This window comes from Coloeus monedula (assembly GCF_965178545.1).
Source record: "Coloeus monedula genome assembly, chromosome: 26".
Taxonomy (NCBI): Eukaryota; Metazoa; Chordata; class Aves; order Passeriformes; family Corvidae; genus Coloeus; species Coloeus monedula.
The window spans coordinates 4,387,538-4,414,720 of record NC_138806.1 but is presented as its reverse complement, the minus strand read 5'-3'; the positions used below and the strand labels follow the sequence as shown (position 1 = coordinate 4,414,720).

The 27,183-nt window shown below is 60.0% G+C and overlaps 2 protein-coding genes across 2 annotated transcripts; one reads left to right on the top strand and one right to left on the bottom strand.

Annotated features, from left to right (window-relative positions):
- Window positions 1–1,315: 1,315 nt before the first annotated feature.
- Window positions 1,316–10,281, top strand: IGFBP4 (insulin like growth factor binding protein 4; the record flags this gene model as incomplete). Its single annotated transcript, XM_082297395.1, has 4 exons — window positions 1,316–1,688; window positions 7,583–7,737; window positions 7,854–7,988; window positions 8,279–10,281. 4 exons carry the CDS (start codon window positions 1,316–1,318, stop codon window positions 8,405–8,407), a joined length of 792 nt encoding a protein of 263 aa, XP_082153521.1. The 3' UTR covers window positions 8,408–10,281.
- A 2,451-nt stretch (window positions 10,282–12,732) lies between these two features.
- On the bottom strand, window positions 12,733–22,782 carry TNS4 (tensin 4; the record flags this gene model as incomplete). Its single annotated transcript, XM_082297378.1, has 12 exons — window positions 12,733–12,862; window positions 13,380–13,406; window positions 13,620–13,688; window positions 14,015–14,183; window positions 15,166–15,237; window positions 15,539–15,616; window positions 15,900–15,992; window positions 16,258–16,377; window positions 16,844–16,930; window positions 17,745–18,139; window positions 18,304–18,730; window positions 22,290–22,782. The coding sequence occupies 12 exons, from the start codon at window positions 22,780–22,782 to the stop codon at window positions 12,733–12,735; spliced, it is 2,160 nt and encodes a 719-aa protein (XP_082153504.1).
- Between the last annotated feature and the right edge of the window lie 4,401 nt (window positions 22,783–27,183).

Sequence of the window (27,183 nt, the reverse complement as noted above, 5' to 3'; positions counted from 1 at the left end):
ACACTGAGTCAAGGCTGGTGCCTTTGCCCCGAGTCACGGCCCCTGCACAGCAGTCCCAGGCAGGGCAGGGGCTCAGAGCGGTGCTGTGTGACCATGCCTTGTGGGGTCTGGGGCTGGGAATTGTGGGGGACATAGACCCTGCTTGCCTCTGTCTTGCCTGTACTTGGTGATGCCCAACTCACCTGCATGGGAGAGAGAAGATGGTCTTGAGAGCCCTCGTGGCAATGCCACCAGTGCTGTCACTCAAGCCTCAAAATGCCAGTTTAAGCACTAGATGTACTCACCCATGAGATGAGTTTGGGGTTCTCAGCCCAGGCCTGCATGACAGGCAGCTCTGCTGCTCATGCCCCACCCACTATACTGACCCCCACACCAGGGGCCCCCCCGCCATGTCCAAGACACTCTTGCTGCGCCCAAGACCCCGCTGCAGTGTCCACAACACCCTTGCCGCATCCAGACGGTTCTCCCCAGCTGCCCCAAGCCCGGTGCTGGCTGAGATGCCCCAAGGCGCAACTCGGGGGTCACCAGCTCCGGGGGATGCTCGGGGACTGTTCCCCCGGGCCCAGGGGCTGCTCTCCGCCGTCTCCCGGGCTCCCCCCCTCGCCCGGTGCTGCGGAGACTGGCGGGGCTGGGGTCCCAGGGGGATGCCGGGGCTTGCTCCCGCTCCCGCTTTTCCCGAGTAGCCACTAGGTGCCGGCAGCCTTCAACCTATCCCGGGCTGTGCGGGGCAGGGGGCGCGGGGGTCGCGGGTGCGGGACAGAGGGCAGGTGGGCTCGGGGAGCCGGCGGGGCCGCCCCGGGCCGTCCCGGACAGACCGGGGCCGAGCCGCACGGGATGCTGCGTTGCCAGCAGCACTTTTCCTCCCACCGGGGCCTCCCATGCCCGGAGCTCGGAGCCCACGCCGGGGGGTCTTGGCCGCATCCCCCGCGCTGCAGCCCCGCACGGCGTGTGTGTACCCCGTTCGTCCCGGTTGCTCTCGGGACTGGGTAGGGGTCGAGGAGGCGGGTGATTCGGGAGGGTGGCGCGGAGCCGGGGGGGGGTGCTCCGGGCCGGCTCTCCGCGCTGCCCGGCGCCGGGGCTGCCCCGCCGGTGGCCCCGCTGCTGAAGCCGCTGCCGGTGCCGGTGTGGCCGCCGCCGGGGGGAGCGTCGCTGCCCGGTGGGTTCCCGGTGGCGACGGGGGCGGCCCCGCCGGTGGCCCCGGTGGCGGCGGCGGGAGGTGTGGCCAGGGGCCGCATAAAGCCGCATAAAGCCGCCGCCGCCGCCCCGCGCCCGCCGCCAGCCGAGCGCCGCGGAGCGGGGCCGGAGCGGGGCCGCCATGCGCCCGGGGCCGGGGCTGCCGGGGCTGCCGGTGCTGCCGGTGGTGCTGGCGCTGCTGGCGGCGGCGGCGCGGCCGGGCAGCGGCGAGGAGGCGATCCAGTGCCCGCCGTGCTCGGAGGAGCGGCTGGCGCGGTGCAAGGCTCCGCAGGGCTGCGCGGAGCTGGTGCGGGAGCCGGGCTGCGGGTGCTGCGCGACCTGCGCGCTGCCCCGCGGCACCGCCTGCGGCGTCTACACCGCGCGCTGCGGTGCGGGGCTGCGCTGCTACCCACCCCGCGGCGAGCCCCGGCCCCTCCGCACCCTCATGCACGGCCAGGGCATCTGCACAGACCTGGCCGACGTCGAGGCCATCCAGGAGAGCCTCCAGCCCCCAGGTGAGGCGGCGGAGGGGCGGCAGAGGGTGGGTGCCCAGGGTGGGTACCCTGGGTGGGTGCCTGAGGGTCCTTGTCCCTCACAGGGGCAGTGGCATAACCCTTGTTGGCACCAACCCACTCCCTGCTCACTCGGCAAGAGCTGGGGCCACAGCATTGGACTCAATCAGGGACCTCCCCGTACTTAGAGGGTGCTTATAAAAATGATGAAGAGTGACTCTACATGGATAGATTGTGACAGGGCAAGGGGCAGGATTTTAAACTAAAAAGGGAAGATTTAGATTAGATTTTAGGAGGAAATTCCACCCTGTCAAGGTGGTGAGGCGTCTGGCACAGGTTGCCCAGAATATTTCTGGATGCCCCATCCCTGGAAGTGTTCAAGGCCAGGTGGGACGGGGCTTGGAGCAACCTTGTCTGGTGGAAGGTGTCCCTGCCCATGGCAGGAAGATGGAACTGGGTGGTCCTTAAGGTCCCTTCCAACCCAAACCATTCCATGACTCTAAGAGGCAGGATGGGGTGGGACAGCCCAGGATAGGAGAGCAAGGAGCATATTCCAGGGAGGGAGCAGAGGTGGGCTGCAGGAGACCTGGTACAAGTGGCTCACGTTTGTGCCATCCTTACCCACCGTGGGCACAGCAGTGTCACAGCCAGTGGCACCGCATGTGCTGGAGAGGCCACCCTTCAGGGAGGAGTTGTCACCTGCTCTGCCCTGGCTGACACGTGCCCCTGGACTGTGGGACAACTCAATGTCCTGCGAGCACCTGCAGCCCTTGGGGACACACCCTGGCTGCCAGGGAAGCTCCCGTTGCACAGTGACCCCTGCGCTGCCCCTTCCCTGGGATGCTGCCGGCACATCCGACTGCACTGCTGGGAGGAAACAGGAAAGAGGCCACGGGGCACCTGCTTCCCTCCAGGCAGGTCCAGCTGGGTGCTGTGCGGGAGCTGTGTCTGTCTGTGCCAGACAGGGCAGTGAGGTGTAGGCAGGGCCAGGCTGGAGGAGCTGCTGCTGGTGCTCTCTGTCTGCCCCAGGACCCTCTTGCAGGTGGTGATCGTGGCCCCCTGCCACACCCCTGGTGCTCAGGCAGGATCTGGGGGCTGAGAGCAGAGCCGGCAGTGGGAGCTCAGAGCTGTGCAAGTCGCACCATATAGGAATGAAGCTGCTCCCAGGGAATGAGTGTGGGGGCCCGGTCCGTTGGTGGTCCCCCTTTCCCATCCTGCAGGCTGTGACCAGGACCGTGGCCCCTGAAGCTGGGGAGTAGCGTCCCAGCACGGGACAATCCACAGGCTGGTCTGGCCTGGCCCTGGGTCCCCACGTGGGGTCACTTGGAGCTCCCTGAGGGGCAGAAGGGACTGGAACAGTGTCTATTCTTGCCCATCCAGGAGGCTGCATCCCAGTTCCATTTCCTCCTTGCATGGCTGATCCATGGCAGCTCCTCTGGTGTCCCTGCTGTGATGACTGCCGTTTGTGGATAGGCCCCTCTAGCCACCCCCCTGCAGGGACAGGAGCTGGCTGGGAGTGCTTGGAGCCCCCCTGTCCTGCTTGCCTGTCCTCATCCCACATCCTGCAGGAGCTGTCTGGGCTCCCTGGCCCGGGGCTGCGCCGTGCTGCCAAGCCCTGTTGGTTTTGGCTGTGCCCCGTGTAATGCAACATTTTTTCCCAGAGCCTTTAGGAAACAGACTTGCATTTTTTCCCTTCCTTCCCGCGGTGTTTTGGCTTGGCTGGAGATGGGTGGGTGGCTATGGGAGCCGGGTCGCCTGCCGGGCACTGTGCTGGCCAGCGGTGTCACAGGTAGCAGGATGGGCGAGAGGGCAGTGGAGCCCCTTTGTCCAGGACAGCCCATCAGGATGTGAGCAGGACACCCACAGCGAACTGCTCGGTGCAGTCCCAGTGGTACATCCCTCCATAGGTCCCTGACCTGTTCCACAGCCCGGAGCCAGTGGCAGTGTGGGGCAGGGGGCTGCAGGCTCCCTCGCTCCCACACAGCCCTGCCTGGCACAGTGAGGGCACCCTGGCATGGTCAGTGTCTCTGATGTGTCCCCTAGGGATCAGCACAAGGGAATCGAATGCCTGTTCAGGGGCAGGGGCGTACGGAGCAGGTGCCCCCGGCTGTGCCCGCGGCCCCGGGACCGAGCGGGTGCCGGCGGCTGGGAAGCAGTTAACGCGCAGCTCGTACAGTAAACACTTTGTCTGGGGGCTCTGTCCGGGGGGCTCCGCATTCCAGGGAAGAGGCTGGGATCAGGGGGCTGGGCTGAGGCTGGGCTTTCTGAACAGTTGGACGTGGCTCCTGGCTCCATAGCCAGGAAAAGCCTCTCTGCTCACCCAGGACCTGTGGCACCCACGGGATGTGACTCTTAGGAGGTGAGGGAGCGGTGGCTGCTTGCCTAACTCGAGACCGTCTGCTGTGGCACCTTGTGCTGGACCCTGTCCCTACCTTCCACTCCCGGCCCTGCCAGCTCAGGGCTGGATTTGGGATCCCACTCCTCAGCCAGAGCCCTGTGCAGGGGCTGGCAGAAGGTCCCAGCCACAGCTTTCCGTCACAGCCGGCGGGTGGTGGTGGCTGAGCCCATGTGTGGCAGCCAGGAGGAGGTGAGGACATATTCCCCAGCACACATGATGAGTGATTTAGTGCTGGGTAAATGACTATGTCTGGGAAAACCTGACCCATGGGAGCTGCGTTCATCCCATGTGGTCTCTGTAAGCTGGGACAGATCCTGTTTCCTTTCTTTGCACAGTGACTGGGACGGATGACGGTGGCTGAGCCATGGCTGGACAGTGCACAGGCCGGGGGACAGGCTGGGTTCAGCCAGGCAAGGCTCAGCCATGTCCCGTCTGTTCCCTGGGGTGGGGGTTCATCCATGCTTGGGTTTCTCCAGGCTGGGTGCTGCTCCTGGCAAGGTTCTGGTCCCTCTGGGGAATCACCTGCATCTGCATCCCTCACTCCTTCTCCTGCATCCTGACCTTCCCTCCCTCGGTCCCATGTTGGGTGCTGAGGTGGGAGGTGCTCAGCCGTGTTTGAGCACGGCAGTGTGTCCCAGACTGGGGACGGGCCAGGCTCCCAGCTGGCATCCCAGGCCAAGGGGCAGTGGGTGCCTGGTGCCTCTGCCCCTGCCACCCCCATCCCCGGCTCCCCACGTTCCGTTGGAGCCAGCACTTGGCGAAACGAGCACAGCCCTCCCAGCACTGGTGCCTGCCAAGTCGAGAGCCCAGGAAACCAAGAGCCAGCACTGCCACGGCCCTGCCAGGACCACCCACAGGTGACATTGGGGGTGCTGGGGCTCACTGTGGCTTGTGCCATGTTGGTCACAGTCACGTGGATGTCCCTCCTGGCCTTTGAGGCGCATGAGGTCCTTCGTGCTGGGGCTGGTGGCACGGGGGGGAGCGGGGCTGGAGCTGTGGGGGGTCAATGACACTTGTCTCTCCCATGGACACACACGAGGTCTCAGGGCTTTGCTGCTGCCCCAGGCTCTGCTCCCACGGGATCCGCGCGGTGGAGCCGGAGCCCTTCACCGCTCCCTCGGGCTCAGCGCTGTGAATCACAAATTCGGCACGTGACCAACCTCATTTGCAGCTCCCGTTAATTGAAGGCGATGCTGAATGACTCGTTTGTGTCCCCTGTCCACAGGCCGGGCAGGAGTCCTCCTCCTTCCGGGACAGGCGGCCGTTTTATGTGTCCGGCGACAGCAGCATCCCCTTCCCATCCCCTTGGCACCCGCTTCCATCCCAAACTGAGCAGAGGGGCTTCCCTTGGACAAATAGGGACCCCCCTGCCCTCCATCCCTCCAGGGTGGTGGTGCCCGTGCATAGGTGGCAGATGGGGTGGCATCAGGGCAGTGTGGGGCGTGGCAGCTCTGGGCTCCACACAGGTTGCTTTTCCCAAGTCTTTGTGCTGAGGGTGAGGAGTTTTCTGGTCCAGCCGGATCGCCAGGGAGGTGAGAGGTTCCCTGAGCTGCTGTGTGTCACTTAGCAGGGGGACAGTAACCCCAAGGACAGCAGCGTGGCAGGGAGGAATGCTGGAGCTGCCGTGAGAAACGGGGAGCGGGGGTCCCGAGTGCTGTCAGGAGCCGCCTCGCTGCCCAGAGGCACCGGTGTTTCATGTGACCTTATGAAAATGTTATTGGCATCTGGTTTTATTTAAGCCGGGAGATTCGATGCTCTGGAGGCGGCTGGCGGGGGGAGGAGGGGGGTTTGGCTGTGCCGGCGATCGGTGAGGGCTTCCCCTGCGGGGGCAGTGCGGGCAGCGCCGGTGCCTCCCGGTCCTGCCTTTCCCTGGCGTGGGAGCAGCGCCTGGAGGTGCCGGAACTTTGGCGCGGTGGTCCCCACGGGTGCCAAATCTGCCCAGCTCTTCCTGTGTGTCCCCACAGGGATACAAGGGAGGGAAGGAGCATCCCTGCCAGAGCCTCCGAGCCCCCGGCGCGGCTCTGCCACCAGCGCCCGCATTGCGCCACAGCCTCACGGTTTGTGCCGCCGGGGCTGGCGCTGGCACCGCTCTGTGCAGGGTCCTGGAGACTTTGGGTTTGTGTTTCAAATTTCAAGGGCATGAGCTATTTCCTGGAAAAAATGGACAGATTAAGCAAAAAGCAAATAACACCCACGAGGGAGGGGGCTTTGATTGGGGCTTCGCTGTGGACTTTAACCGGGCCCCCAGGAGCTGGGCCAGGAGCCCTGCACTGCAGGGACCGTGGCAAGAGGTGCTGATCAGGGCCAGGATGCCGTGGGGATACAATGGGCAGGAAGCTGTGCCTCCGACCCCTCTGCCTGCCTGTGGGAAGAGCCAGGGGCAGGCGTCACCCAGCAGCCTCTGTCCTGCTGCTGTGAGCCCCTGGGTGTGACCTGTGAGGTCCTGGGTGTGACCCCTGACAGTAACCACCCCCTGCCTACTTTGGGAAGGTTTTCCCTGCTGCCAGCTGCAATATTGATTCTTTGAAGCCCAACCCCAGGATAACCTCTGCCACTTCCCTGTACAGCCCAGATGGTCTGGGGGGCAAAACACTGCTCGGGCTGTGCCTGACACAGCTCTGAGCACAGGAGGAACCCCGGCTCCTGGGGTGTCCCCCCTCCACAGAGTCTTCCCGGGCCCCAAACCAGAGGAACTGGCGGCTTTTTAAAAACTAAAGTCACGCCGAGCACTCGTCTCATGACACTCTGTCCAGCTGCCAACATCTGGGCCGGCAGCTTGGCTGCGCTCCTGGCGCAGGCGGGGATGCCAAGCACCGCCTTTTGGGATCGGCCCCACGGGAGATTAACTTTCTTATTCCAGGAATTTCTTCTTTCATGTCTTGGCGGGGGCCGTGCCCTGCAGCAGAGCACTGCTCCACTCCCAGCCGCGGCGCCCGGTACCGCCCCGGGCCTGGCGGGGGCTCAGCACCGCCCCGGTGCCCTCACTGCCACTGTGGCTCCTCAGAGGCAGATTTTGGGGAGCACTGGGGGCTTCCTGGGGCTCCTTCTCTGTGTGTCCCATGGTCAGCTTCCAGGCCCCGTAGCTCCGGTGGTGTGAGTGAGCACCTGGTGCCTGGTGACACGTGGCTGGTAAGGGCACAGCCACACCCAGCACATTGGAGCCACTGCACAGCACTCACGGCATTTGCATTTGTGACCCTACAATAACAGACACATGGCAACAAGTTGTTAGTCGTGGCTAATGAGGAGGAAAAACTCCCAGGAGTCTTTCCCAGTGCTGCAGGGAGCTCAGCCCAGTGCAATAGCAGGGGCAGGATGGACCCAGGGCTGGAAATGATGCCTGTGGGGACTGGAGAGGGTGATGTGGGGCCTGCCAGAAACCGCTGCATGTTGTTCCTTGGGATGCAAGTGGCACTGTGGACACTGGGGCACCATGGGGGCTCTGCCATCCCCAGGGCTGCCCTGTGGCACTGAGCCCCCTTGGTCTGTGTCTCTGCAGAGAAGGAGGAGATTGACCACCCCAACAACAGCTTCAGCCCCTGCAGCATCCACGACCGCAAGTGCCTGCAGAAGCAGCAGGCGAAGAGGGTCAACAACGGCAACAAGATGCGCAGCAATGGGAGCCCTCATCACCGCGAGGACACGCGGGTCATGGTGAGCACCAGGAGGGCTGGGGAGGGCAGGGTGGGTGCTCCAGGGTCGGGGTCCTGGGGCTCTGGGCCAGGGGCATGTGCCAGCCCTGCAGCCAGCTCAGCCCCCCCTTTCCCCAGGCACAGGGCTCGTGCCAGAGCGAGCTGCACCGGGCGCTGGAGAGGCTGGCGGCCTCGCAGACCCGGACGCACGAGGACCTGTATGTCATCCCCATCCCCAACTGCGACCGCAACGGCAACTTCCACCCCAAGCAGGTAGGATGGGCTCTGACCTATCATGGGGGACTGGGAGGGCATTTTGTAGAGCCAGAGTGAGGCTGGGAGGGGGGCATGGGTGGAGGGGACAGTGACAAGGCACGGCAGAGCCTGCCTGGCTCCTGGCTTTGGTGGGAATTACCCTTTGGGTGCTGGGGGCTCTTTGCAAAAGCCCTGGGGTGGGATGGGGGTGGTAAAGCCCCTATGAGAGCTCCTGGTTGTCAGGCAGCCCATGGGAATGGGGCCGTGGGGTCCAGGCTGGGTGTCCTTGACCGAACCCATCCCCACAGTGTCACCCGGCGCTGGATGGGCAGCGGGGCAAGTGCTGGTGTGTGGACCGCAAGACGGGGGTGAAGCTGCCAGGCTTCCTGGAGCTGAAAGGGGACTTGGACTGTCACCAGCTGGCGGACAGCATGTGAGCATGACCGCGGCGGCCCCGCGCCGTGCAGGGCCAGGACCCCCGCCGGGGCTGCCTAGGAGAGAAGGAAAGGGGACGTGACTGCTGAGCAGTGCCCCAGTGCTGGGGGACCCCGGGATGTGCCTCGGATCGCACCATGCTCTGCGCCACGGGCTGCCCTCGGCACCTCAACCTGCGCCATGACCACTATCAGCCACTGCCAGGGGTCCCGGCACGCGCCAGCGGCACCTCCATCCCACACGGACACAGCTTGGACGATGCTGCCCTGGGACTGGGGTTGGGCTGCCTGGGTGGAGTGGGTGAGGGGCACCCTTGATGCTGCTGCTGCCCCATGGTACCCCCAGTTTTCATCCTGGCCCTGCAAGCAGCCCCGGACACCCAGCGCCTTTGGGGGTGTGGTGGCAGCATCACATTTGCAGCGCAGTGCCCTCCATGCCAGACCTCTGCACGGGCAGCAGCAGAAGTGCCTCATCCTGCCCTCCCTGGCAACGAGAGGCTGCCCAGGCAAGGACTGGAGGACCTGGAGAGATCCCCCCGCCTGCATCCCACCCCAAGCGTGTGTGTGTGAAGGGCAGTGTGATCACATAGAGCAATAAGAGACCTTCCCCCTCCCTGCTTCCCCCCAGCCCCACAGCCCAGGACCTCCTCCCCATGGCCCAGCCCCATCCCGCTCCCTGTGCAGGGAAAAGCCTCCCATCCATCCTGTCTCCCCCTGCTCCATCCTGGGGTGAGGGGGTCAGGACCCCCAGGCAAGAATCAGAGTGCCCCCACATGCATTGAGAGGAGGGTGGAGGGATGAGGGATGCCCAGGAAACATCCCGGGGGAAGAGCTTCTTTTAGTTTGCGTTTTTTTCTTTCTTCCCTTAATTTTTTAATATTTAAAAAATGTTGTTGTTGGGATCTGAAAAGTGACTGTGTGGCCCCGAGGCTGGAATTCTCCATCCCCAGGGACCAGGGGCACTGCAGTGATGGCTCCTGACTCTCTTCTTGGCCAATGTGACAAAAGTGGGATGGATTCTGGAATGTCTCCGTGATGGGATCTGCAGATTTCACCAGCACAAAGTTCTCAGTTGAGAAATTGTCACTGGTTTTGTAGCTACTCTTTTTTTCTTCAAGCTGGGCTGGAAATTTTTCACATAAAAATGCCATGGAAAGTGTGCCAAAGACAGAGGGGAATTTCCCATTCCCCTCCTGACCCACCCTCTGGCTCCATGGCCTCAGTGGTAGGTTTTGGTCTTCCATGTGGATTTGTCCTGTCCAAGGCCCCCCGATGGGAATGAAGTGTTTCAGTTTTAGTGAAACACCCTCTGCCCTCCTGATCCCCTGCCTGCCCCTGTGCCCTGCCAGATCCCTGCCTGCCCTGGCTGCCCGTGGCCCTGCTCACACACAACTTCTAAACGGAGTCAATTTGCCAGGACAGTCCTTGGTGGGGAGGGGGGTCCCTGCCCCTGCCACCTCTCAGCCCCCCAGAGCCACCGCACCAAGGAAGGGATTTCCGGGGCCAGTCCCTGTGCCAGTCCCCTGCGGCAGCACCACAGCAGGACACGGTGCAGTGGCAGCGCCAGCCCGCTGGCCTCGGCCCCTCGGCCCCTCACCGCGTACACCAGGGCAGGTCCAGCAGGGCCTCTCCTGTTTTGGGGGTTCCTGGCAATGCTGATGCACCAGGGCACATTCTGTGTCCCGCTCCGAGGGCTCCAGCGTTTCGTAGCGTCTCTCCTGTAGTTTAGGGCTGTATTTACACACGACCATGTACCAGTGTCCCCCACCCCCAGCGCGTCCCCTGGCGCCCAAGGGGTCCCTATCCGTCCCTCCCGGGCCAAGCCCGTCCCATCAGATTCCCGTGTAGCACCGACCTTTTACAGTACACTTGAACCTTTGTATCCTCAAAAAAGGTAATTACTGTATTTAATTTCCTGTTATTTGATGTGTTTCTGTCGAGTGTGTTTTTTCTTTTATGGCTTTAAATAATGGGAGAGGAGGGAAGCAGAGCAGGAGCAAGGGGGGCTGTGGGATCCCACTGGCATGGGGACAGGCTCTGGTCACCACCCCCGCCCAAGGACCTCGTCTCCTGGTCCTGCATTGGGTTTGGGGTTCAGCAGCCCAAATGGAAATCCAGGTGCCCACAAGCCTCTGGAAGACCTTCATTGAGCAGGGATGGGGTGAGAAACAAATGATTTCTTGCCTCCCCGTGACTCCCAGCTCAGCGTCTCCACCGGTGCCACCGGGAGGATCGTCACCGTCGGCCCTGCGCAGCGGCGGGGCTGGAGACGGCGCCAGGCTGGGGAGGGGACCCTGGACCGGCTTCAAAGTTCAGGGGCGGACAGGGACAGGCACCGGCTGCTCCAGGGACACGGGCTCGGGGCCAAGCAGTGCCGCCGGCCTTGACGAGCCGCAGCCCGAGGCACTTGTGCAGGTGTCTGCTGGTGCCAGGGTGCACCGGGCATCTCCAGCCCCGCTCGGTGTTTTGGGAGGGTGTCAGGATGCAGACGGGAGATGCCCAGACACAGGAATTGTGACAGCCGCACACTTCCCGGTCACGGCTTGGCTCTCTGCCGGTGTATGCAGCCAGTGCTGCCCGGGGTCACGGCCCAGGAGTTCGTCGAGTCCCTGTTTGGTGGCTCCCGGGGCCGGCAGTGCCACCCGGGGCTGGCGCCAGCCCGATGCTCCGGTTACCGGAGCCGCGCGGCCGGCGGTGCTTGCGTTGCGCAAACACCCCCGGGACGGGGCCGGAGGCGGCCGCAGCCAAGACAGACAGCCCAGAAATCTGCTGGCACGGCAGATCGGCCACCGGACCAGGGCCGACGCCAGTGCTCCCGGAGGCCGGCCCCTGCCCCGGCCCTGTGCCGATGGCTACCAGGGCTGGCCGCACTCGGGGCGGCAGCACGACCCCCCCAAAGCACCGTGTGGAGCCAAAGCCTTTGCCTGTCCCCATTCCCAATTGCTGATCCTTACCAGCATCACGATAACCACAACAGAGTCCAGCTCTGGGGGTCTCAGACCTGCCCCGGGGTCTCAGGGCCGAGGTCCCACAGCCCGAACTGCAGCCCGCTGGGTCCCTGCAGCACGATGGGGACAGCAGAGGTGCCGGGAGCCCCTGGGGATCAGCTCCGGAGCCCACCCTGCAGCGCTGGGTTGTGGCTGAGCAGAGCTCCCCCTGCAGTGACCCCAACATTTGTTTTGGTCACTGCCAAGAGCTGCTGAAGCTGGACGCGCTCCACAGCCTGGCTGGAGGAAAGGGACTCTGCCACGGGTGCATCTGTTCAGCTGTTCTGGAGCAGAGCGAGTGGCTCCGTTGCTGCCATCCCTGTGCTGCCTGTGGCAGGATAAATGTTCTACTGCTTCACTGAAAATACCCCTGAGAGGGTTTGTTAACATGGGGGCCAAAATTAAACCAACGCCGAGGCACCAAGTGAGAACTAAGGCAGAGAACAGCGCAGTGGCCTCGGAGCCGCTTTCTGCTCCGAGCTACAGCGTGAGCTGACCCTTCAGCTGCTGCAGATCACGGCAGCACCGTCTTCCTCGAGGCCCTGCCAATTTACGTCATCTGAGAATCCGGCCCAAATTCAGGCAAGTCATTTCCAAAAACCCGATGTTTCACTGTCATGAAAATGTCACCATTTATTTCCCAGCTCTCCGCAATGCTGGGAGATCGAGCCTGCCCGCAACCCCGCTCTGCGTAAAAGGGCAGGAGAATTTCCCAGCACCAGGAAAAATGCGCTGCTCTGTCATTCCTCCCTGTGGATGCTGCTTGCTCCTTGAGGGAAGCAGGTTTCCAGCAGGACTTAGTGATTTTATACACTTTGATTTGCAAAGCTGCCTCTTTGTGCTGCTCAGGGAGTGATTCCTCCCCCTTGCCTGCCCCAGACCTCTCCTGCCACAGCACTGGGGGGGGTCAGGGCTGAGTCCCCAATGATGGGAGCTCAGCTCAGCTCAGCTCAGCTCCATGACCTCCCTAAGCCTGGACACCCCAAGAACAGGGAACTCCATGTCTGGTAGGAACCCCAGCCAGAGCATTGGGGTCCTTCAGAGCAGAGATGGTCCAGCTGAAGGACAACAGTTCCATACAGAGCACAGCTCTCATCTTGTCTGGGCAGCTCTCGTCCCTTCCCCTGGGCAGCCAGTGCCCCACGGAGAGGCTCAGAGGAGCATCTCATCCCACCAGAGCTGAAAGTCTTTAGCTGAGACTCCTGATGTGGATGGTGCATAACAAAAAAGTCTAAATACGTGCTGTTGCCAAAATGCAACCCAGAAGCAGGAGAAGGGGGGCAGGAGAAGCTCAGCAGTGTGTGGGCAGCTGCTGGCCCTGAGCATCCTGGGGTTCTGTCCCTATGGGCTGGGCAGGAGCTGGCGGAGCAGGTCGATGACGAGGGACACTGGCTGCACGGTGTCGTACTCTGCGAACAGGTGACAGAGGTTCTCCGAGTCTGTCTGGCTTTTGGCCACGAACCCAAAGATTCTTTGAGAAAGGAGAGAGGCTTATTCAGTTTGCATCCAGGAATCTGAAGGAATGGGCTGAAACCAGCCCCAGCCACAAAGCCAAATCCCAGTTCCAGCAATTCCACCTTGGCCCGCTCCCCAATCACGTTTCCTTGGAAGCCAAGCAGCCGGGAGGAGCGTTTTTGGCAAGGCTTCCCCAGCTGTGAAAAGATTCTTGAGCACAAGGTAGAGCCAGATATAAACTCACTTCCTGAGCCCAGCACAAGTCTCTGGGAAGGCTGTGGGATTTGGATGGGGGGTTCTGCACGAGGTGATGTGGAGAACTGGGCTCAGCCAAACCTCTCATCCAAACCTACAGAGCAAACCCCCCCTAACACTTCACCCATCAGTCCCACGTCTCATCCTGCCACCATGGTAACTTCTATCCTCATTTTTAAGCTGATTCTTTGCTGCTCTGCAATGCAGCCACTTTCCAAAGCAGCATCATTCCCCAGGATTCCAGCCCCCCACTCCATGCGGGAGGTCCCTGCTCTTACCTGGAGGACTTGCAGTATTTCTGCCACCTGGGGGAAGAACAGAATTGGAGTTGCTCAAAGGCTGATGTTTAACTCATTCCATCAGCTGCAAAGCCAAGGGTTATGTTTAGATCCACCCCAGCACAGTGCGCCCAGGGCAGTTTTATGGGATTTGGGATTTGAAGTGGTGCAGAAGCATTGGAAGCACAGGGAAGGGAGCACAGCAGGTGGCTCCAACAGGCACAGCTGGCCAAAACTTACTTTCTGTTCTCAGGGTCCATCCCACAGAACCTGATGGCAGCCAAGGGGTAGTGTCGCCTGAAAAACACCCTGGAAGAGGAGAGGGAATTGTTAGGAAAGGGAAGGGCCTGGGCAAGGACACAAATTTGCAAATCCAAGCCTTGTTGTGCTTGGGGGGGAATGAGGGTCTCAAAGCACCCCAAAATCCCAACCCTGGGTGCAGCTGGTTCCTGCATCCCACCCCTGTGACGCCGCCACACACAGCACCATGTGTAACAAAGGGTCAAGTCCATCCCTGCATCCTGACATGGGCTTGTCCAACCAGGGCAGGTTTTCCTGAGGCTGGGAGGTGAGGAGGGAGCTGCCTCTCCATGACCCCCCCTGGGCCACCCCCTTGGTCCATCCTGGGCTCTTACTTCCTCTGGACGTCGGTCAGCGTGACGCCCTGCTCCGTCACCCTGAAGTGCACCAGGGTGGGAGTGGGCAGCGTCTCCAGCTCCAAGGTGCAGGAGATGCCTTTCAGGATGGCTGGGGCTCCCGTCAGCTTCTCCACGTTCACCGAGTTGAGGTACAGGACGTTGCACACTGCAAGGACAGCACAGGGCCCGGCTCAGCACGGAGGTGACACGGGCCAGACCCAGGGCTGGGTCCCAGGGGTCATCCTGCAGATCCCTCACACGGACCCGGGTCAGGTTTGTTTTGACGAAAATTAAAAGATTTGGTGACTCAGAAATTCTTCGCTAATTTAGTTTGGTTTACTTTAATTCTTTGCACTAATTGTTGTAAAAGTCAAAGTATTTAATTTCCCATTTCTAAATGTCACATTTGCTGGGGGTTTTTTTCTGTTTATTACATATTTCCTTTAATGAAAAGCAGAAATACCCCAAGCCAATGAAGGGCTGAAGGCCAACCTAAAACATGACATTTCAGGCTGATTGAGCTGTTTAAAGGGCTGTTCTGGGTCAAACTAAACTTTCCAACTTGCCAACTGATTTCTCAGAGTTTCCAGCAAAACAAAGCAGTCCCCAGCTCCCCAGCCTGCGTTGTGACCCGTCCATGCGGTCTCCTGCCTTTCATTCTTTGCCCTCACCTGGAGCCCACCCGGGCTGAGGTGCACAGACCCTTCCCCATCCTGCTCTGTCATTGCCACATGTGCCCCATAAGGTCCCTCAGCAATTTAACCAGCCCCTGCCTGCCCATCCCTCTCCTAAAGCTCCAGCTGTTCCACCCCCATTGAAGCCCATCAGGAAAGAGGCTTAAAACTCAAGAAATGTTTAAAACTGTGGAAACTGAGGGTCCTTTATCAGCCTCATGGCCTCAAGAACTGTGTTTTCAAGCATCTTGAGGACCCAAAGTCTTCTTTCCTTAAAAATATCAGGTTCCCTTGCAGGGAAAAATCTGCAGAAATCCTGCAGATATCTCCAGCTCCACAGGGAAGCTGGAGGGGGATGTCACACCAGTGCCCACCACTGCACAGGAGTGAGCTGCTGCTGTCATGGTGTGCCCAGGGCTCCAGCTCTTGCCAGCTGGGCTGTCCCCAGGGCCAGCAGCCGGCTCCTGTCCTCACCTGCAGTTTTCCTGGCCAGGGACAGAGCAGATTCGGGAGTGTAGTCAGGGCTGTCCTCTCCATCAGCGAGATCTGCACAAAGGACAAGCAGGAGCAGTGATGCCACAGGCTGGGCTGTGCTGGTCACCTCTTTGGCTGTTCCTTATCTCACAAGAGGCTCAAAGGCCCAGGACCACTCTAATTGCAGGGGTTTAGAGCAGTAATTAACTTAATTGTCCTCCATTTCCCTGTTCTGGCTCTGTTCACCTCTGATCTCCCACTCTGACTTCCTTTGCCCTCTCTCCATCCCCAGCAGAAGGGAGTCACTGCTGTCCCATCCCCACAGCAGGACGGCGCCGGGCGCTCGGAGCATCCCTCCTGTCCCATCACCTACCTCGGGTGGGGATGCTGAGCTTGCAGGGCAGTGCCAGCGGGGTGATGGAGTGCTGGTAGACAAAGGCAGAGAGGCTCCCTGCAATAAGAACCGTGAGTAAGGAGGGTGCTGCTGCCTGAACACCCCCCGCCCCCCCCCCCCCATCTCCACCCTGCAAGTGTCCCAGGGAGCTCATGCTCCTGCTTTGGAGCCACTGCCACGGTCCCACTGTCAGGGAAGCATGGGCAGGACCAGGGGCTGGGAGGTTCCTGTGCTGGAAGGTGTGCAACACATTCACCTGGTCCTGCCTGGTGCTTCCAGGGGCTTTGGAAACAGCTCCTGGGGCTGCCAGGGCTGCTGTGGGCAACAGCACCGTCCTTACCAAAATACAGCTCTTCGCTGGCACCTTTCAGGTGAACCCCTTTGGTGGAGGACTCGATTAGGAAGTGCCGGATGAGGTCACTGCTCTCCTCACCTGCAAGAGGGACCATAATCAGTGTCAGCATCGGCCCCAGTGCCACTGTGTCACCCCTGCCCACCCCAGAGTCCTGTTGCAGGGCATCACAGGAGCTGCTCTGCGCTGCCATTGCACTGCCAGCCCCTGTGAGAGGTGGAATGGGCACCCACAGACTCGCTGCCAGCATCTCCCACATGCCAGAGTCCTGCAGCTTCTCATCTGGCTTTAGTTTGAGTAATTTCAGTTAAACCCTTGAAGCAGCCCCCCCGTTTGCCCCCCATACCTGTCTGGCTGCCAGATGGAGAGCCAGGAACCTTCATGGCCAGTCCGAAGGAGCCCCGGTACGAGGTGCTGTCCCGCACGAGGAACGCGCCTGGCTCCTTGTCCCTCAGCAGCTGGATTGCTGTCAGGGCACAGGGAGGGGCTCAGCCAAACACAACAGGTGGGGTCTCCCCACGCTGTGCCCTGGTACTCTGCAGGGAGTCTCTCCTTGGCAGCAGCAGGAAAAGCTCTGGAGCGTGTGCCAAGGACAAGCACATCCCTTGTGTGGCACCAACTGCAGCGTCCCTGCAGGGTCCTGGCTTGGTCCCATGGATCCCTGCACTCCCCAGGACACTCAGCCCCTGCCCAGGCCACGATGTGTGACAGTCAGGAGAAGTTTTGCTGGACTTGGAGGACACAAAGGGGCCGTGGCACAGCCCTTGTTTTTGAGCCGCCCCACTCAACCTGTGAGAGGGTCTCTCCACACCCATCAGCCCCCAGTAGGCTTTGATTTGCCCCCATTGAGTCCCCCCAGGGACACGGGAGAACTCCGGGGACAGAACAGAACCCGAGGGGGGGTCACACCCACAGAGCCTTCCCTGCCTCACCTCGGTCCCTGCTGATGCTTGGCTTGAACCAGTATTTCGATGTGTCCATCACAAACTTCATGGTGGGCTGCCCAGCCCTGGGGGGACCTGCAAGAGACCACAGGATGTCAAGGCCAGCAGGAACCTGAAGGACCTCCACAGATGCCAGAGCCCCGCAAAGACGTTTCTCAGTCTGGCCAGTGCTGAAGGTTTTTCAATCCTTTTGAATCCTTTCCTCCCCACTCCTCAGAATAGCTCATTCTCCATGTAATTATCTCTCTTGGCAGGCTGCGATGTAGTGCAGAGAGGGTCACATGGAATCCCCTGGCAGTGCCAGCCTGCCCAGCCCTGCACAATCCACTGGACCATGGGATTTACACCAGGATCTGACCCACACACCCTCTTGCTATTCCCATAAGGGTGCCAATTAAAACCCTCTGCCCCAAGAGCTGCCTCTGCTCATCTCCTCCAGAGAACAATAGCCCCAGTGTTTGCCCTTGAATGAAGGACCTTGTGAACCCTGGTACCTTTTGGTGTCCTCAGAGCAAACGAGAACCCCAACCCCTCCTCCCAACCCGCTCTGGGTCTGCAAACAAGCAGGACAGGACAGAATGATATTTCTCATTCTCAGGTACTATAAATAGGTGCATCTGCATCTCTTCGAGGGAGCAGAGCATTCCTGTCTGCTGAGCCCATGCCCCAGGACACCGGTGGGCAGAAGGCTGTGGCTAATCCAGGGTCACCAGCCACGAGCTGGACACCACCTGGACCACAGAGAGACACAGCAAGGAGCTCCAGCAAGGACCTCTCATCCTTTGTGTCTATAATCCACAGCTAAACCAGAGGGAAAATGGGGTTCGCTCCCCCTTTCCCTGCAGCTTTTGGGGTCTGCAGCTCCTCTCTGCCCTGCCCCATGACTCACTGTCTGAGAGGCAGCTGAGTGCTGGTGCTGACAATGTGTTGTTCAGGCCACCAAGCCTTGAGGCCGGGCTGCAGCCAAGCAGGGGGGGCTGCGTGGCAGAGCTGGGGGGGGCTTTGGCCAGCTGGGGGTGTCCATCTCCTTGTTCCAGGCACCCGTTCACCAGCAGCACCGGGATGTCGGCCGCAGAGGTGAGGATGGAGGGGGGGCAGCTGCTGGCCTGGCCCTTCTGGACCAGGCAGGTGCCTGCCCTGGGTTGTGAGGGGCTCTGACCAAGAGCTTCCCTGGAGTGGGACACGATGCCAGAGGAAGGGGAGCAGGGGCTGCCCAGGGAGCTGCCGGGGGACGAGCAGGCAGCGGCCGAAGCATCCGAGTCCTCATGGAGCGAGTGGGTGCTGCTGCAGGAGGGAGACAGAGCAGAGATCAGGGGGTTGTTCATACACAGAGACCACCCCAGCAACTGCACCAGCCCTGCAGGGCATCACCTCCCAGCCAAGGAATGAGGGACTTGAGTTACTGCCCTGTGCCCCTTCCACCAGGCACAGGGCAGTATCACATTTACCTGCCCAGGATGTAGCTGGTGTCAGAGCCGGGGCTCGTGGAGAGCTGGGACACCCAGCTGCCCCTCTGCCGGCCCCTCAACACGTGCACGGGCTTCAGCAGATTGTCAGTGCCTGGGGAGGTGCCGAGGGCCCCGAGGCTGTAGGAGATGGTGTCCGTGTGTCCTGCCAGGCACTGCTGGGGCGCGCTGGTGCTCTCGGGTGCTTTGCTACAGCTCAGGGCTGCTGACTGGGGGCTCGAGGGTCCGGGTGGGCTTGAGAAAACCACGCTGTCGCTGGTGCTGTATTTGCCTCCGAGTGCCCCTTTTTGGGGCAGGAAGCTGTTGGTCTGTGGGGACCTGGAGAAGGGAGTGCCCAAAGGGCTGGGGGGGCCCTGTGGCAGGTCGGGCCCTGTGGCTCTGCCGGGTGTCAGCTCTATGTACTTGATGTCTGCAGGGAGAGAGAGGAGGTCATGAAGAATCTGGTGTGCAAGCTGGGTTCCCTAGCAAAGCTCCGTGAGGAACCTGTGTCTGTTCTTCCTGCTGGGAATTATGGCTCCCGCTCTGCAGGGCTGGGGGTCCAGCACTACTCTTTGTTGAGACCCTGTGAGGGCTGATTCCTCATGGATCCCACGATGCAGTGACTCCCCCAGTGCTGGCAGGCTCCCAGGGAAGGGGGTTACGTGCGGTCATGTCTGGCTGCTCAGACCCCCCTCGCCAGCATTACCCAGCCAGGACCTGCCGAGACCTGCAGCTAGAGGCGGGTGTTCCCTCCAGCAGCTGCTCTGTTTGTACTTGACTCAAGAGAAAAACATCTGGCTGCTCCCCCTGGGATGATGTCAGGTTCAGAGGGTGGCCCTGCACACTCTGGGAGGGGACTGGGCAGAGGAGCAGGGGGATGTCACCCAGCCCCAGGTGCAGCTGGACTTCCGTCCACACTGTGGCAGTGAGGCAGAGGAAATCCACGTGGGACAGGGGCAGTTACAACACTCTTGGTGTCCACTACAGGACCAGCCATGCTGGCAGCAAGCACAGACCTGGGCAGGGGCTGGCTGCTCCCTCCTCCTTTCTCCCACCCTGCACAAATCTCCCTAGAGAAGTAACTTCCAAGGCAGTTTCTGTGCCTGTGTCCTACTGTGGGATTCTTCCTTCTCTTCCATTCGTGCTCAGAGCCAGGCATCTCCAGCCCCTCCACTTGCCATTAGTGACAGGGGAACACACCTGACAGAGCATGTCTTGTCCAAGACCCTCAGTGGAACCTCATGGGCAGGACATGGGGTGCCTGATGCATGTCAGGTCCTGGCTTCCTTGGACTAAGCCAGCATTTCTGGCTGAGCTGGAAGAGGCCTTTTAGCAAGAGACAGACTCGATTGGAGCACTTGCAGTGATGGCAGATTCATCACATCCCAGAGAAGCTGCTCCGGTGGTTAATCACTCCAGTGCCAGAGGTGTGCACCTCCCTTCCAGCCTGGACGTGCCCAGCTTTGCTTTCAGTGCCTGGTTCTTGCCCTGCCATGGAGTTCAGGAAAGTTCTTCTTCTCAAAGGTGTTTCTCGGAGAGGGAAAATCCTTTTTGCTGCAGCAAAGACAAACTGCTCTGACAGCCCTGAGCTCCCTGGCCAGGGTGTGACAGGTCCTGACAGACCTGCTGTGCGGGAGCTGCTGGCCCTGGCTACTGCAAAGAACAGCCAGAGCTCTGGGGCACGGAGCTGGATGAGCAGGAAAAGCACGGGTCTGTACAGAAGTTACTCCCTGAGCCCCTTCTCTGTGCCAATCCAGCATGGGATTGGATAAACATGGCCAGCCATGAGCACCAGGGAGGCGCTGGGTGAGCCAGGAGGGCTGGTGCCCAGTGGGGATGCAGCTGGACCATGGCAGGACAGAGCCAGAGCCTTCCCACCAGCAGCTCCTCCAGTGCTTGGCCTCGGAGTGGCTCCACGGCCACGTGTCCTGGTATCAGTGCAGCGAGCTCCTGGCCGGATGCTTTTGTCAATGTTTCCTCAAAAGGAGAAAGAAACGGGGATTTTAATTGTCCTTTAAAGAACTGACAAGCATCTGTGCACCGGGCTCATGAGGCCTTTTACCTCCTACTTCTCTGCCTTTGCTCCTCTTATCACCTGTGGTTAAACCTCAAATATTTGCTCAAGACCTTGGCAAGTTTTCCAGCACCAAGGAGTGGCAAAAGTGCCGCAGTCACGGAGCCCAGATGTCACGCAAGCTGAGATCCGAGAACTCCTTTCTCCTCTCCTCTAGGAATGAGCAGGATCCAGAGGGAACTGTGACTCTCAGGAATACATCTCCTGTTGCTGCAGCATTTCATAAAATCATAGAATATGCTGAGTTGGAAGGGACCCATCAGGACTGAGTGCCATGTTTAAAGCTTCCTCATGGTCTTCCCTGGACAAAACAAGAACAGGCCCCTCTTGCCTCTCTGGGCACCATCAGTCCCTGCCACCCTCACATCAGGGCACAGGTTGCAGGGCTGGAGCAGGAGGAAGTGAGTGAACAGGGACGCTGCACTGTGGGAGGAAGTTTGTGTAAAAACCAAGAGCTAAGAAAAGAAAATGAAAGCTGAAGTGAGGCTTTTCCCACTGAATTCGTGGCCAGCTTTCCAGAAGTTCAGTTCCACACTTGGAGCCAGACTCTCCAAACCACTAGTACATTACCTGTGGAGCTGCTTGGGGCTCCAGCCCCTGAGCGATGCCTGAAGGGGGGCAGTGGAGTGGGTCAGGCACTGAGCAGCCTGAGCTGAATCTGCACTTTGTCACAGCATTTTATCTGCAAGGCCACCCTGTCCACCCCGGCGGGAAGCAGAGACACTGTCTGCTCTGGAACTGCCTGGCTCCTGCAGCGCTGCTGCCCTGCTGCAGGCCAGGACCCTCACACCCACCTCGTCCTTCTCCAGCCCTGCCATCCTCATGTTTGCATGTGGACTCAGGGAGAAATGAATTTTTTTCTTGCCTTTAACATCCTCACATTTGACCTTCCTGGAAAGAGGCCTGGGGACAGAGTGCCAAGGTATTTCCGTGTGTAAAGACAGGGACGGGCAATAGGGCTTTCGGGAAGCAGTGAGACTTGAGGCACCTGAACCACCCTAGACCTGTCCTGTCAGCAGTGCCAGCTCCCCTTGTGCTGGGGCTGCCCCGTGCACAGGGTACTGAACACCTAAACGAGCAGAAGAGCCCAGGCAGGAATACTTGGATCAGGAGCAGCTGCCAGATCAGAGCTTGGATTGCAGAGATGACAGGGAAGAGTTGCACAAGGGTTCACATAAGGCACTCGTGAGCAGAGACAGGGCTGGTATGTGCTGCTGGTGCCTTGCCTATGCCAGGTATGCTGCCTGAGGAGTGCACAAGCCCTGGAAAAAGAATTTCCCTGGCGAAAGAATTGGGAACACTTAAATGGGATGGTTGTGCAACACTCGATACCTTAGCCCAGGGCTCTGGAAATCTGGCTGCAAATCCATGTGCTCCCACAGGTCAAGTGTGACCCTGGGAAAGGCTCTGCTGCCCTTGAGGGGAGCAGGGTGCTCACATGGCACCCAGAGCCCAGGGCCAGTCACTGGTCATGACAACTAGGATTAGAAGTTTTCCAAGAGCTGCAAGTCCCATTTGTAATGAGAATTATTTTCTCCAAACACAGGGAAACGAATATCAGGTAGAACTAAAGGCTGTTTTCCCTGTTCCCATCTGGATCTCTTTGAGCTGGCTGGGCAGGAGACATGTTAACAGTGATCGGAACAGGGCCATGGAAGCACCAGCATTAGGCAGAGCTTCGATATGCAGCCTGTCCTGTTCCTTCACGTGGAACCGTGATGTCAGGAAACAGTTCCCCATGCTGATCCCGCTGGGGACAGTGAGGAATGCCCCTGATGCCCATTTCCAGCCTCCCCAGGACCTTGTGTGGGTCCAGGGGGCAGGTGTGTGCCCGACCCCTCTGCCCCAGGCTCTGGCAGAGGGTTTTCACGGGAGCCTCGCTGGCTCCACAGCCCGAGCGCTGCCTTTGCCTCACCTATTGCCTCCGGGTCCTGCTTCTTGGTGGCTGCAGTGTCCCCCTGAGCAGCAGGCTGGGCTGCACCCTTCACCGGCCTGCACGGCAGCGGCTGGAAGGTCGGGTCGATTTCTAGGATCATCTGGTTGAGAGTCTCTATGGTTATGTCCAGGGAGGGAGACATCGGCTGAGCCTCAGGATCCATGCTGGTGCTCTCCTCCTCCTTTGGCTGGCACGGGGCAGGGGGTCTCTCCAAGGAGGAATTCTGCTGCCCCTTCCCCTGTGGGTGAGCAGCCACATGCTCCGACACGGGCTGGGCTCCGTACGCTCTCCCACCGGGGAGCAGGCAAGCCTTGGGGTGCACCATGGAGGGGGGGTCAGTCCAGGCCTCCGTGGAGTAGTAGACGTACTTGCCTGGATACCCTGCTGGGTGCAGGCTCTTGCTTTCCTCCGGTGAGGAAATACACACAGTCTGTCCAACACGCAACACGTGGGATTCTATGACCTGTGACATGCTTTGGTTTTCCGGTTTCACAGCTTAGAGGCCAAGGGAAACCTCCTCCTTCTCCTCCTCCTCTCCCTCTTCCTCCACCAGGGAGCTCAGACCCCGTCTTCAATCCAGTCTCCAGCGGAATAAGAATCTGAGGAATGCAGAGAGGAGCGGTTACACAGGCATGCCCCGGGCAGGAGCAGACTTCAGCGGAAAAGTCTATAAAAACGGGGATTTGGAGTGAAAGCTGGAATTCAGCTCATATGAAAACAAGTCACCCTGTCCTGCTTTTCCACCCCCTCCAGCCTCTGCTCCTGGTGCCACAGCAGCAGCTGGGCAAGCACATGAAAGACTCATTGGGAGCAGCTTTTCAGGATTCAAAGGCCTAAAACAGAATCCTGCTTTTATTTGCTAATTTTCTGGATTAAGAATGAAATGAAGGCTCTAACAGACTTCCCATGGGACCCTGACCCTCAGGAGCCATCCAAGGGCAGCCAGCAAGCCTGGAGCCCTGCGGGGCAGAGAGCCGGAGCTGCCTGCCAGGGCAGTGTGCTGCAAGTGGGTGTACAGCTAATCCAGGATTTTATTTTCCTGGTACAACGCAAGTCTGGAAGCCTGCGGACGTGGCTGTGGCCTCAGTCATGGTGCTGCTCGAGGAATCTGACTGCAGATACATTTTGAATACTCCCTGGCTTCGCTTTAGGAGGAAAGTATTTTTTTATTCCCCATTATAAGCCCCTATGGAATGAAGTCAGCTTCCCTCTGGGGTCTGGGAAAAAGGGCCTTGGAACGCTGTTTGGAGGTGGTGAAGTTGTCCTGCTGCATCAGCAATCAAATGGGGTTCCCCCAGCTGCTGCTCCCCTCCTGCTTGGCAGGAGCTGTCCCTCAGCAGTGCGCTGGCACCGAACTCAGAGGGACCCTCACTGCTTTGGCTTGGGATGAGGACAACAACCCCGTCCCCCTCTACGCCCACTGTGGCAGCCAAGCCCGGCATCTCCGTGTGGGGGACATCCAGCACATTCCCTGTGTCAGCACCACACCGTCCTCTCTGGTCCCTGGGGAGGGCATCGCTGGTGGGCACCACGGGGTATCCAGAGATCCAGAGTCAAAGGTTTGCTGGCAGGAGTTAATCCCACAGCTCAGGGCTCCCTCTCCACATCCGTGGATTTGGTGCGTGGCACTCACAAACAGAGGGACACACTTCATAAAATATTTGTCCTGTCCGGCACCAGTCTCCAATGCTGGACTTATTTACTCTCTTATCCTGGGCTGATTAACGATGGAGTCACAGGATTAGGAACGAGACACGTTGCTCCGAGGCAGCCAGTCCCTCAGCCCCGTGGGCGCGGGCAGGAGCTGGGCTGGTGCCCTGAGTCACTGTCTGTAATCGGTGACTAATTGCCCCGCCAGGTGTTGAGAGCAGGTACGGAGGGTGGCTCAAAATAGGGCAGCTGTGTCCTGGATGAGTTACTTAACCCTGGAGAAGCCCCACATCTTGTTAGAGAGACACCCGGGATACCCCGGGCTCATGAAGCGTAGGGAATTAGAAGCAAAACATCGCTGCTGTCTGCTGCTGCTGTCAGCACCCGGCCCCAGGCGAGTCACGGCAAGTAAAGCCCTCTCCGGGGCTTCCGAGAGCCCGGAGGGCTGCAGGAGTGAATAAATACCTCAGCCCCATTTACCTTCCTCCCAGCCCGGCCCCCGCGGTGTATCCTGAGTCTCTGAGAGGTTTTAGTTACAGGACTGGCATAGGAATGTCTTGGGAGCAGGGCCGTGCTGCAGGAAGGGAAGCACCTCAGGAGCCTGGATTAGACAGGTCCAAGGCACCTCTGAATTGCTGCTAATTAATCCTAGAGGTGGGAACCTCTGGGGATTTGGGGCTATGCTGTTGGAGCGAGGTCTGCTCCAGTTCCCAGCGCAGATGGACTGAGTCTGGAGCTGGTTATCCCTGTGGAGACCCAGCTGTGAAGGGATCCGTCAGAAACTGGGGGGCAGGTGGGTGTGGGGCTGCAGGTAGTGGGGCCCCTCCTCTGACTGCAGTAGTGCCACAGCCCACGGTGCCCTCCCCGCTGGCTGTGCCATGGCCAGCACGTGGCTCTTCCTTGGCATTTCCAGACCCCAGCCCCAGGGCACAGTGGGTACAGGAGCAGGCTGAGACCCAGCCCCCCTTTCCCACAGCAGCTGGGCTGGCCATGCCAGGGCTCTGCCCACAAAGTGCTTGTCACCTCCAGTCGGGTCACAGCACAGCTCTGCTGCAGGGTGGTCAGAGCCCAGGTCAGTAGATGCCCACCTTGGGAAACCACCCAAGGTCTCCTGCCTTGGGGCACCGTGTGCCACAACACCACTGGCTCTGCATGAGAAGTGCAGTGCGGTACAAGGCTCGGAGGGAGCATTTGTTAAATATAAAAAGAAGAGTCATTCCAGGTCAAAAACACAAGCGAGATGGAGTGAAAATTGGATTCTCCCCTGGGGAGAAGAACTGCCTGGCTCCAGTCAGCATCCGCAAGACAAGGCTGGTTTTAATTTAAGTAGGTACAGAAATAACGTGCAGGATGCATGAACCAGGGCTGTCGGGGCTTCCAGGAGCATGCACGCAACAGCTTCCCTCCTTTCTTGTACTCCTGCCCTGAGTTTTTGATCTTTCTCATGTGTGATGCTGCCAGAATTAGCCTCCAAACCTCATTTCTCCTCCCTTCCCTTCTCTGGGTTGAAGTGAAAGGTCTCCCAGGCTCCTCACAGGAGTTTTGAGCCACGGCTGAGGGCTCTTCTGCTTGGAGGAGCAAAGAAGAAGGGCTGAGGTGAAGGAGGGGAATCACAGGGTGGCTGCTGGCCACCAGCATGGCACAGCCGTGGGATGGGCAAATGCTGCCCACAGACATCAGGACTTCCAAGAGCCACTGAGAATGGCAGTGTCCCCATGCACAGGCCCAGTGAGGGCTGGGCAGGGTCTGGCTGTGCCCCTCCGGCCAGGGAGAGAAGCCAGGCATGAGCACAGGTAGGAGCCTGTGTCACACACATCCCCACCGTGCCATGAGCGATGCTCTGGGCTCCGTGGCAGCAGCAGAGTGAGCTCTGTGACAGAATCAGGGCAGCCCTGGCAGAAAGAACCCCAGCACTGCAGCCATGCCTGGACAGGCTGGTTCAGCCTTGGCTGGGAGATCTGCTGGCTGTATGGAAATTCCGGGGAAGGAGCTCTGTTGTCTCAGCTAAGTCAAGGCTAGCACAGAAAGAATGGAAATAAGATGGCACAAACACACCCAGACTGGAAATTACAGCGTTTCTGCTACTGGAAGCAGACTGTGGAACACGACTCTCCCTAAGCTGAAGGGGACAAGTCAAAGATTTCAGATGCAGATGGACACTCTTAGAAATGTCCTCAGTGAGGGAGCTGCCTGCTGTACCAGGAGACCCAGCTTGTGGGGCTGGAGCTCCAGCTCAGCCCGGTAGCCCCAGTTCTGCTCCAGCCCAGCTTGGCACGCAGCTCCCCCTGACAGGAGAAGGAGCTGGGCTCGGGCTGTCGGGACTGGAGCACCCACGTGGGGCAGGAAGTGGGTGCTGAGTTTGGAGGGCTGCAGGGCGCTCCTGGGCGCGGCTGGGAGAAGCCGGGTGCCCTGGAGCCAGGGCTGCGCCGTCACACCCCGGCTCCTCGATAACCGCCCGCCCTTCCCAAACCCGCCGGGCACGGCTCAGCCCCGCGACGCCACATGGGCCGAGCCCGGGGATCCACACGGAGCAAAGTCCCTCCTGCTTCTTCTGCGCCAGCTCAGGGAGCCCGGGGGATCCCCCAGCCCCTGCGCTGGCACCAGCTCGGGCAGGGTAAGGGCAGAGCTGGCAGCGCTGCCCCGCAGCACCGCCGGCAGCTGCACGCTGGGTGTCCCAGCGCGGTTATTTGGAGCTCAGACATACGAGCCGGGACACAGCCTCGCTCCCTGTCTGCGCAGACCCCAAAACAGCTCAGCCAGCTGCCAAGTCTGGTTGTTTTTCCCTGCAACGTGAGCCCTGGGAGCCTCCCGATGACAAGCCTGTTACACATCCCCTCGCCAGGAAGGGCAGAGGGAACTGCTGGGACACCCAGGGTTTCCAGAGCTCGTTGCACACAGTTTAATCACTGCGAGGGCTGCAGGCGACTTGCCTGGATTAGAGGGGCGTGCTGAGGGGGTTGAGGAAAAAAGTTCCCATGGTTATGCTGTGTTTTCCCTGCAGAGCAGGGAGAGCCGCGGTATCACATGGCAGATATTAATATACCCCAGCTCCGGGGCGTTCCAGCACCTGGTGCCCGAGGAGGGGCTGCCCTCCCACACCGGGGGAGAAGGGGTGTCTGTCAGAGCCACCTCCCTCGCTCAGACACGAGCAATTAGGAATCTCAGCAGCAAGAAGAAGAAGCGTTTATGAAATCTCAGACAGCATCTTGGTATCTGACCAGCC